Raw genomic sequence first — 12,147 nt, 5'->3', positions numbered from 1 at the left:
CTTCATAAAAACCCCCCCCCCCCCCCCCCCTTTCTTTTGAAGGAATCTTTACTTATCTTGCTAGGCTCTTTTTTGTTGTAACATGAGTCATTCATGAAATGATATTTTGTTTTCTTGCATAGAATATTGATAGTCATCTTAAGTAAATGTTTATAAATTACTAAAATGATAGAGAAGAGGTAATTTAGTGAATGGCAAAATGATTATATGCTTCCTTTTCTGAAAGCAATTGGAATATGCAGATGTGGATTGTGAACAAAATAATTAAGATGACTATGTAGTGATTTTAAATGAAAGAGATTCTGTCAGTGGAGCAAACACTTGGCAATAAAACAGTATCTACACCGCTCCCAGGTTTTTTATTAATGGCTTTTAATTTAAACCTGTACTTTGTTAAATCTCAAAGGTCATCACTCAAGTTCTCTCCTAACATAGATTTTTGTAGTTACTCCATTCATTTTTTAACATAAATACAAAACCATGTGCTATTGTTGTAGGAACAGACATCAAGACACCTTACATCCCTTTCTGGCTTGTTTTGTTGCCTTCCTTGAAACTTCAAATGCTTTTCTGTTCCCTAGTCTTTTCCTGTAGTCTAAGTGAAATGCCATCCAAAATGTGGTGGATGTTGCACAAAGAACTTGGGGATGCACCTTCCCTGGATTCAAGCCCAGGCTGGATGGGGCTTTGAGCAACCTGGTCTGGCGGGAGGTGTCCCTGCCCATGGCAGGGGGGTTGGAACTCCATGATCTCTAAGGTCCCTTCCAACTCAAACCATTCTCTGATTCTGTGTTTGCTAACATCAGCTGACTCTTCTGAGGTGTAATCTATTAATGTTAATTAAGGAGTTTGATAATCACAGGAGGAAGATAGTACATACAGTACTACTATTCATTTTATGGAAAATATAAATATGCCTACTATGTTCAGTATCAGGTCTCATAATATTTCCTCACAGAAATTCTACTCATGTCTCTGGATGAGTCACTTAAATTCTTTGGTGTTAAACTTCAGTTTTTACAGCGAAGATGAAAGTGGTCAATTCCAAAAATTAATTTATAGTTATATAAAATGGCTGGAGATACAGGTTGGTACTTCCAGGAGGTATGATACAGAGATACAGAATGTCACGGAAATAGTATTTTTTGAGCAATGCAGAAGAAGTTGCATAGAATACTAATAGTCCTCAGTTAGAAGGAAGTGCTTGGTGATAGCTGTACCAGCCTGAAGCTGATGGATAACTCTCTAGTTTTGGCCACTGTTGACAGATGATGGTCAAGGCTGTAGAGATGAGGATCCGTTCTTAAGGCATCAGGATGATGAACCTGTCTCCAAAGGTGCTTGACCACATCATGTGGACAGGGGTCTTTCTTTAGGAGCCTGCTTATTTTACTAGCCTCACTGCCGCCTTTGATGGAGAAGAGATACTCTAGTTCTGCTCCAGAACTTTCACAGAAGTGTTCTGGGGTGAGCTGGTGAGCTTCTCCTCCGCCTCGGGGAGTTTCACTACAGACTCTACCAGCCCTGCATCCCTCCTGACAGCGGTCTTCAATGGCTAGCCTCAAAGCTGCTGTTCCAAGTGATAGGACAGACTGGCTCCTTTGCTTTGGATCCCGGGATGATCTCCTGCATTTGGTAATATGTTCTGGATATTGTGGGACCTACAAAGGTAGGCCAGTCCAAGGCCAGAATTCTGTACAGTTTTTATATTTTCATATAGGGCCATACTTGGTTTCAGCATAAGTGTGATCCTGCAGCATTCCACTGCTGGAACAGCAAGAGAAGAAACCATATTTTTTTGTTTCCTCTATAGTTGAATTAGTAGTAGCAGAGGAAATGAAACTGTCCTAGGAATATAACTTTATGGTTGAAATCAAGTGTTTTTCTTATGTGTCATCTCTCTAATACTCTACTCTTCATAGGAGTTACTCTACTGTTTAATATACGATGAGGTTGATTTCTGCACTTTCTTTAAATCTGTGAGGCAGTGCACAACACATTGCTCTATCTGTGTAAATGTTTGATGAAACAGTGTAGGTATAGTAATACTGCAAGTAGAAAAATGGTCAGCAGATAAAGTGTCAGCCTGTGCCCAGTCTGCACAACAGGTTGACCCCACTCTGACTCACAAGTCTTCACTTTTCCAGGTACTTCACAGATTCTTGCTGCCACTGAATCCCTAGCTAAAAGTCAGTCTTCTGTGAACATACACACTGTAGATTTAATGGCTCTCCGTAAACAATGTGGATAGTGACTAACAGGGTAGTGGATTTTGATGGATTTTATTTTTTTCCTACAGATTAAGAATGTCCTTTTCTATATAATTTAAATATGAATTTTAAAACATTTCTTTTCTTGCCATTTCATAAATCAGATTTAGGAGTAAACACAGAGTCAGGCGTAGTTTAGCAGCATTTATTTTCTTAGTAAGTGCCAGCGTAGATTTTGCTTAGAGAATGGCATCCTTGTTGTTTTAGTTTAAAAACATCCTTGTATTTGAATATTTAAGATATGATACTTCAGTTTATTTAACTTAAAATGTAGAGGAATGCAAAAACAAGTGTAGGTGTGCATTTCACATCCATGTGAAAGAAAAAGTTTGTCAGCCTAGGCTTCTAGTCTTGAATTACTTTTGAATTAGTTCCATGTGTCTTCCTTGTCAGCCACTACATGAGTATTGAGGTCACTCTGCCAGTAGCTGCATCGTCGCCTATTCAACATTCATAGAAAAACTTAAAACATGGTTAGTTTCACAGGGCAAAGAATGTTGTGTTTCAACATTTTGTGGTTTTATTTTTGTGGGACATGCACCAGGAGTAATAGTAACAATTCAATAAATTAGTACACGTTAGGGGTGTGTATGTGTGTGCAAGCATGCGCATAAGGGATTACTGCTGCATTTAAGTAGCCTGACTTCCTTCCTCATTCTGCTTTTGGAGATAATACTGCTCGGGGGACTTCAGATATTTGGTTGTAAAATTGTTGATGATGCAGTAATATTTGTTGCTATTACCATTTGAAGAAAAAAATTTTGGGTATGTTCTTCAGAGATTTGCCAGGTTGTAAGATGCAAAGCTCTTACAAGTTTTGATAATCCTCTACGCCACAGTTGAATGAGAATTTATCACTGTTAGAGACATTTCTTTACTGGTTTTAGAAGACAGTTAGTTAATTGTTTTTGGTTATCAGTTGGGTGGTTTTTTTATCTGGAAAGAAATTTTTAAAAAGTCAAATGACCAACCATACTGTGTGCTTAAATCAGAAAGTTCTTCTTTTTCAGTCACACCATTGACTTCTCTCCAAAGTGCCAGCCAAGGGTTATATTAGGATCATGGGTTTTTTTGGAAAGTCACCCTCCACCCTCATTTTTTTTAGAACAGTATTATTATCGTTGTCATCATCACAATCAGTATTAAGATTCAGGTATGTTGTGTGGCCTTCAGCTGTCTTCTGACAGACAAGAAGATATTACTCATCAGAAAACCGATCCAAGCCTTGACTAATTTAAAAGTGCAGCAGCAGCCAGCAGAAAATTATTCTCAGTATAGTTTTATCCCCTCTTGGTCCATTCTGTTGACCCGCTCTGTTGCACTCTCCTTATATAGGCTAGAAGTATTGCTGGGATGATGGTCGTAGCAGTTAGCAGAAGCTATAAAGCATTCAGATCCTCTCAGGACATGTAGATTATTTTTTTTTAAAATCCCATTTTGAGTTTTATTTTTTTCACCAGGTGTAAAAAGCCCTCTCGAGTCCTGTTCAGCCTGTTACCCATTGTTGGTTTTGTTTTATGGTGGTAGGTAAGATTTTAGGCAATGTTGCCAAGTTGTATTGCCAAGTTGTATTTCTTAACTTGCTCTGTAATGGCTGAGGCTGTAGAAAGCGCAGTTGGTGTTTTATAGGTCGTCTTGATGTTATAAAGCCAGTCATGGGATTTTAAAAGCCAAAAAAGATATAATCCAATCTGGGTTTGACTCAGTGCTGTAACAGCGATAGTTTAAAATCCCACTCCCCACCAGGATTAATGCTGTAATGATTGCAGCTGTGCTTAGCTAACCCTGGTAATTCATTATGCCAAACTTTGCCTTGGTTCTCTGAGACTAAATAACATTGCTTGTTTTCTTTCCAATTATTTTAGTCTGGGGGGATGTACTTGAGGAAATCCCTCGTAACATACTTCTAAATGGCGCTTTATCACTATTAAGCAGTTTACACGTAAACAGGCCTTTTTTTTTTACATTAAGAATTGATACCACTTTTTAAAAAAAAGCCATACTTAAAATTTTTTTTGTATGCTTTTCTTGTCAGGAACAATATAAAAATATTTACTTTCTGCCTTTCATAACAATCTAACATAAGCTATCAATGGGAAGGTTTTGTGAGTTCCCGTATATTGTGTTGAAAACCAAAATTTTCTCTTAGGAATTTTTGTACAATCTCGTGAATTTTATTACCTGTCATTCCTATTCTTTTATCCTGTTTCTGTGCGTTCTGTGCTGGAAGTTTTCCACTTTATCCTGTTTCACCAGGATACTTTTCACACCCCATGTGCATGTGACATTTCATGCAGTTACAGAGGACTGAAAATATTCTCATTGTTGCTGGTCATTTAACCAGAAAATTAGTCTGTGGGAAGGCAAAAGAAAGTAGTTTCAAACATTGAACTGGGAAGGAACAAACTGGAGGAAACTTTGACATGGCCTTAAAAGAGAGCGAGAGATACCATTTTCAAATACATATAGGTAGCTATACATATTTTATATGTAAATAAAGTACATATAAAGATCGAGAAAAATATACATTTTGTGTGTGTGTCTTTAGATCTGCAAGTATAATTTGTTACTGGTCTCTGACTGCCAAAGTCTTAGCACAGTGACACCCATTTACAAAACCATAACGCTGAATAAGATGCAGGCTTAAGTTTCAGTTTCTTCCTTGGATTATAGTTCTGTTTTCCTCATATTGCTGTTTTGTAGATTCAGTTTCAAGGTGTAAATAAAGTGAAACACTAATTTCTTTAACATAATGCAGATTGCTTTACCACTGTTCTCTTGTGGGTGATTGTCATATGTGTTACAGATTGCTACCTACACTCTCAATAAAGAATTAAAGGCATTAGAAGCTTCAGGTTTTAAAACAGTAGATAATACAAACATGTGCTTCCTATCTCTATACTAAATTTGCGTTTGGGCACTTTGGAGGAATCTGGATTCCCATGCAGGGAAGCATCAGGACCAGAACTTGAAGTTACTTCGTATTCCACTTATTGGGAGGTGTTTAGTGCAGATGATTTCCTTTATGCATTAGTTAAAGCAGAATCTTTAGTAAAAGAGTTAATTGTGCCAAAAAAGCATCTCGTATCCCATTCTGTGCTTTAAAAGTTCACGCAGAACGGATGTTTATACTAAATGTGTGATATATCTTGCAGAAAAGGTGGACAGTATCTGAAGAATGTGTGGTGTGGCACTTCATTTCACTTTATATATAAGGACATGTCTCCTTTTCATAGGTTTCAGAAAAGGAGAAAAACTGTGGTGCTCTTAAGGGTACCCTAAAGTATTTTTTACTATTTAGTAGTTCTGTATTGTCTAGACTTGTAATTTTGTGCAGTCTTAAGGAAGGTAATGTTTTCTCCCCACTGGTAGATTACAGAAGCGTAAAGATCTCACTTGTGATTCTGATGAACTGGAAGACAGGCAGGTGTCATTGACCCAGGATGGCCCGTACTGCACCACCCTTTCCACAAGGGCCCGTGCCTGGTGAACATGAATTTGTAGGGTTGTGTGGGGCAGGTTCTGCCTGGTGGCAGTGCCTTGCAGAGAGGAGGCCTGCGCCTGTAGTGCTGCGTTCCTCCTGCACTGAGGATCCTGAGGATCCCCATGAAGGCTGACAGTGCAAGCAGGTTTGGTCTCACTTTTCAGCTTCAGGGCACGTTCTTCTTCATTACAATAATAACTACTTTCTCCCCAGAGAAATTAAAATTGGTCAGATGTAACATCATGCCTGATCTTCTGAGAATGCATGTGTAAGGAAGACTTGTGTTAAAAGTTTGCTTTATGCATGTGGGGAATGGAAACCAAAGGTTTCAAAATGATGTTCATGTTAAAGGCAAAAGCTCTTAGATGCTTCCAGCTTAATTTTTTTGCAGTGTGTGCTACCACAGAAATGCTTAACTGCTGCTCCCTTAGCCTTGCAGTGCTGTCAAGCTCACTTCTCTGGCAAGACAACATGTAAGGGGCATAAGGGTGCCATTATTCTGGGGCATGAGTATTACAGTGTGAGGCATGAAAGCGTCACAGTAATAATTACAATAAAACCCAGCACTGAGCAGTGCATCCTGGTGCATGAGTTTTGTTTCCTGCAGGGCTGAGTAGCTGGGTGAATGCAGGGTTTATAGGGCTGTGCAACTGCTCATTCTAAATTTCAACTCCTCCTCTTAAGCAAACACAGGAATAATGTAGATAAGCTGTTGTAGTTACAGAGGATGAGCTCACTGAATTGGAGCAAAGGAAAAATGTGTGATGTATCCTGTGTGAAATTTCCAGCAAGCAGATCTTAACTTTAAATGGACAAATAGTCAGAAATGTTCATGAACAAACTTTAGTACAAAGTACAAATTTTAGTACAAAGTACAAAGGCATGAAGAAATTTGAAGGAAGGAATGGCTGCACGTTAATGAATATGAGCCAAATTTTAATTAACAGTGGTATCACATGTTTCTGAGGTTAAAGTTTACAGGACTGTAATTGTTACACTACTTGCTTTAAAAACAAACAAAAAACCCCCAAAAAACCCAAACACACAAATGCATCTATTGGTAGTACACTACCTACCATAATGTTCTCAAAGTTGACCATGGAAGTTGAATTTTTTTTCTTACTTCCTGAATTTTTGTGACTAAATATCTCCTAGTAATTACCTGAAATTAGATGTTTTGGACAATTATGTCTTCAAGAATGGAAGATTTCTTAATATGCAGTCATATTATGTATATTTTGGAGTTTTGTTTTACTCCTTAGTTTAGTTGTTAGATGGAAGTGCAAGTTTTAATTAGTGATACTTCAGTTGCTACTGATGCTGCTGTTTTGACACTGAACTTGGTCCTTGCAAGCAGCACTTGACAAAGTTCAGCCCTGCACTAAACAAGATGTCAGCATTGTACAAAAAAAGTTGTGTTTGTGTCCAGTGGCTAAAGCGTATCCTTCTTATTTGTGTTACAGGCACAGGAGAGAGTGGCAAAAGCACGTTTATCAAGCAGATGAGAATCATTCATGGATCGGGTTACTCTGATGAAGACAAAAGGGGCTTTACAAAACTGGTGTACCAGAATATATTTACAGCAATGCAGGCCATGATCAGAGCCATGGATACACTCAAAATCCCATACAAGTATGAACATAACAAGGTAAGACTTTTGTTTATTTATGTAGCTAAGTATGAATATAACAACATGAGATTTTTCTTTATTTATGTAGCTAAAGATTTTCCTTTTATTTTTTTGGGGGTGGGGGTGGAAATATACTGAAGGTCACAAAAAAAATTACACATCACACAAATTATGCATAAAGCTCAGAAGAAAAGGGCATTTTACCAGTCCTGCCTTGAGTTCTCTGCCTTTTCTGTTGCTTTGACAACAAAAAGGCGCTGCAAGCAAGCGGAGCCACTCTTAACAGAGCGTGGGCGGTTTGTCACGGGCAGAGGTTTAATGGTAGCCTGCTGTTTGACTGTTGCTTCAGTTACCCCATGTTGCTTCCTTCCAGGCCATGCTCTGGCCAAAACAGAGTTAAGCCATTCTTCTGTTGTGTAGCAGAAGCTACCATTTCTGGTAATGGTCTGCCATTTAGCATTACATGTGGAAAAAATTCCAAATTATTAGAAAAATAGGTGGGGATACCTGTTTGTGTGAACAAGTTCTGAAATAAAATTTTCAACACAAGACCTTAAAATGCTGTTGATGAAATTTAAAAGGAAAAAATACATTTGAAATGTTTGGAAGGTTCATATCTGACTAGCCTGACTTTCCAATTTTTTTTTTTATATTTACATTTTAAAAGAAACATAAGTAAAATAATTTAAACATTCCACGAAGGAGAGTGGAATGCTTTATAATTACTTGAGTACATGGTAAGGCACAGAATTACGTGGCTACATCTCCCACTGCTGCTCACAGGAGTGGTACTACTTTGTTTGATAACAATTCCTGAGAACTTGTTCTGATTTTTACTGATGAGCCAATATCAGCAACTTTGTCAGGCAGAAAATTTAAGATCTTTCACAAGTGGAGTGACAGATCTTGAAAAGAGTATTTAGTGATAATTTAGTAACCCTGGATGAAAGTAATAGTTTCTCTGATTAATTAAGCAAAAGTTCTTTTATTCCATTATTTTTTTAAAATACCAGAAACTATCAAAGACGAGGAACATTTACGATAAAGAGTTATGCTTCTGTTAACTGGGGAAGACAGTATGAAATAAACTTCTTAAGATGAAAATCTTTTGTGTCTGCTTATATGAAGTTTGATTATTAGAATTGAACTGCTGTGCGTGTTTTAAGGCATCTAATTTAGAGGTAGGAAAGCTAGAGCTTATTACCAGGTTAAAGAAACTTTGTTTCTCCATTTGCATCTGCCAAAGTCATTGCAGATTGTCACCACTTGGACATTATATTACAGTAACTGATCTTGTAGGAGCCTGGGGATGTGCAGTGGGAAGTTAGGAGGATCCTATCTGTCAAAGTCCATATTGTTAGCTTTCATTAATGGTGGATGGGGTTTTTTGTGCATGTGAAAAAGGTTTGGAAAAGTTGTCCTAATTAGTAAAAGAGATTGTTGAACTTCCTACTCTGACTGCATGCCGGTTTCCCTTCTTCCCTCACAAGTCAAAATTAAATGTGTAATTAGTATTTTTATACTAATTACACATTTCTTTTTTAAGAAAACTGCCTTTGTATGGTTATTTCAGCCATTTGCCTCCATGTTTTTGCTGTGCACAAAGCATGTAGCATGCCTAACCTGAAAAGTTAGTTCATTGTGAAGCGCAGTCATTTTTTCTTCAAAATTGGTATTGATTGTCACTTTGCCTTAGTGTCTGGAAGTTATAATCGTAAATCAGGACTTTTCCTTGTATTATACTATGGAGTATATGTCCCGTAGTTATTGTTTAAGTTAAGGCTGCTGAATTTATGTAGTATTTTTATATAGTTGGAGTGAGTCAAATAGGTTTGGCATAGCTGTATGCACATGGCCAGAGCTCTTCACTTTCTCTATAGCTTTACTGAAAGTGGGAGCCTGTCTTTGTGCTCAGCTCCTTGGAAAGCGTTCCCATCAGTTTCTAATAGGGCTACAAGCAGAGCAAAATGGAAGTCACCTACTGACAGGGTTTCAAGGCAATTCCTGTAGTAATTCCTTTAGAAATAGAGGAGAAACGAAACTTTCTACAGTATCATGACAGTATAGAGAAGATTAGGGTCTGCTACATTTACACTTCATATACAGAGTCACTTTAAAGCAGTGAACACCAATCAATTGGTTAATCTGCTCCTTATGTTTTTTTAAAGGCCGTTGAAAACAAACTCATTAGCTTAGCAGTCTAGAAAACACAGGAAGGGCACTTCCTATTAATTTGAATCTCCTATCAGGAAGTCCTATCTCTGGAGAGAATATCTCAAAGTTAGAGTAACAACATATTTTTAGCACAGTAGGTTTTTTTGCACAATAGTTTAGAAAGCTGGAGCTCAAGCTGGTACTGATGTGGTTGGGCCTAAAGAAAAGTGGCCCTTTTCTTGTCAAATTTTTCATGTTCTGTGATAGACTTTGGGGCTAGAATACCAATTTTCTTACCTTCAACTGGGACTTAGTAAAACTGGAGTGGTTTGAATCTCTGAGTGCTGCTGGAATTTGAAGTGCTCTCATACCAAAGTTAGTTAAGTAGGCAGTTGTACAACATCACAACATTTACGTTGGATTATTTTAATATAGCCAATGTAGTAAGAGGCAAATTTTAAGTTTAGCAAGTTTGGTCTTGTGGAGTTGTTGGCTTCATAGTCACCAATATAACTAAAGAGGTAGAGACTAAAATATATTGTCCTATATTGTTATAATCTAGGCTGTTTTGAAAGATTTATTATCAGAACAGTGAAAGTCAATTGGGAAATATATCTACTAGTGTTTAGAATGAAATATCTCAGAATTGATGGTAGCACATTATATCACGAAAGACATTTCTTTTTTGTGTTAAGCTTCAGAATATAAGCTCTACTGAGGTTTAAGATAATGGGTGAGGGTGATGTCTTCTCTTAGGAATTTGTCTGTCATAGGAAATGGTGGCTTATGGACTGGTTTTTAGTTTCCTTTTGGGTAAATATTACTGTGTTTCCGTTACATATTTTTTAACTAGAAGTTGTGAAGTTTTCATATGGCTCTTGAGTTTTAAAGTAAGACATATTTTATGAAATAACAGAAAGCCTTAGATTTTCTTTATAGAAATATTCATAAGCAATTCTCAAAATTGCCTATATTTGCAAAATCTTGAGTGTACAGCACTAACTCATGTGCAACCACAGAAACACAAATGCACACTTTTAAAACTAAAATATAGGTTTTACAATTTATCTTTTTAGAAAGCTGAGCTGTGTACCCATTCTTCTGTAATTCCTTTCAAATACTGAAATGAGAAAACCATTCATTTTAATATTCTAAATTCTCACATTCCCGCTGTTCTTCATAATGGCTTGGAAGCATCTCCTTCAGATAATGCAGTGTCCATTTCTCCTTTTCTGTCTTTTCTTTTAACGTCTAATATTGCTGAAGGTGTGGATTATATGTGGGTAGCTTATTTTTTGCTTGTCATTAAGAATTCTACCCAATATGTTAATATACTAAACAAAAAATCTACCCCAATACTAAGCATCAACTATCACTGTTCCCCTGTACTATTCCCTTTCAGTGTAACTTCCAAAAGACAAGTTACTTCTGCTCTAGCAGACTATGTCAGGAAGGTGTCACTCTGTGATGATTAACAGGCAGGAAATCTTACTTGAATCCCATGCCCATAATTTCCTGTGAGACTTCTTAAATATTCATAACAAGATAACGAATGTAAGTAATGGTGATAGAACAGGCTAGAAGGAAGTTTTTAAAGAGGCTGAAAACATAGAAGCAAGTTTTATTGTAGACCTAGATATTTGCTGTTAAGTTTCTAGGAGTGTTTTCTGCTGAAGTTGTTTCTGTATTTGTGTCTATTCCCTTTGGGGAATGTTTTGCAGTAAAAATAAGCAGATATGGGAAATGCTTTCCGAGCCTTAAGTCTTACTGCCATTATGTTCAAGTCTGTGTTTACCTTGTTAGTTAGTTTCTTCTAAATCAGAAAAATTCATTGGAGCAATCAAATAAAAATAGAGACAAAAAAGCAGGACAACAGGAGCGGGTATGGAGTCAGATTGCATAAATTTTTATCTTGGGTGAACAGTTGGGGGTGTTAAGTGTTCTAGATCTCTTTGGTGAAATTTGATGTCAAACAAACCGAAGTTGGAGAACAGGGCCTGCTGCAGTCATCTGACTTGATATGCAGAGAGTGTGAAGGACTGAATCCAGTGCTGGGATGGTTATTGACTGTCAGACGATGCAGAGTGTGTGGCATTTCTGGCCTTTTTAGGCGAGTGTGTTTTTTGGATTTTGTTGCTTGAGGTTTGGTTTTTTTGGATGGTGAAATGAAATGCGTATTGGTTTGGAACGGGGATAATCAAGTGGCTCTTCAAGCAGATGGAGAAACCTAAACAGTGCCATCTGTACAAACAGTATTCTGTAGCATCTCAAACCTGGAGCAGAGGGCTTATAGCAGGTTACAAGAAAAAGAGATTTATACAAATAGTGTTAGTTATTATTTATTGTATCATAGTGCTTGGCTAGTATTTAAATACTCTCAGATGTTCTCCAGGCACTCAAAACCAAAGAAAAGTTATCAAATAAATAGCAGCCTTGCAGAAGAGTTAATGCTTCTAATACTGGCGAACTCCAGATGCATTACTTTGGCAAGAAATAAATTGCTACAAAGCTGACCAACATGGAAGAGATTACAGTTAGATTTAAAGAATTATGATCCTTTAAGAAATGTATTCAGAGACAGGAACTGAAGATAACTTCCCCCCCCCCCC

General features: G+C 37.3%; 1 protein-coding gene across 1 annotated transcript in view; it reads left to right on the top strand.

Annotated features, from left to right (window-relative positions):
• Nucleotides 1-12,147, top strand: part of GNAQ (guanine nucleotide binding protein (G protein), q polypeptide) — a 129,745-nt gene that overhangs the window by 38,250 nt on the left and 79,348 nt on the right. Inside the window, exon 2 of the mRNA XM_014942660.1 lies at nt 7,218-7,402. Within this exon, the coding sequence (XP_014798146.1) occupies nt 7,218-7,402 (185 nt within the window). The remainder of the gene's footprint in view (nt 1-7,217; nt 7,403-12,147) is intronic.

This window comes from Calidris pugnax, unplaced genomic scaffold (genome assembly GCF_001431845.1).
Source record: "Calidris pugnax isolate Ruff unplaced genomic scaffold, ASM143184v1 scaffold109, whole genome shotgun sequence".
In the NCBI taxonomy this organism is placed as follows: Eukaryota; Metazoa; Chordata; class Aves; order Charadriiformes; family Scolopacidae; genus Calidris; species Calidris pugnax.
Note: the sequence above shows the minus strand (reverse complement) of the source record. Positions and strands in the feature narration are given on the sequence as shown.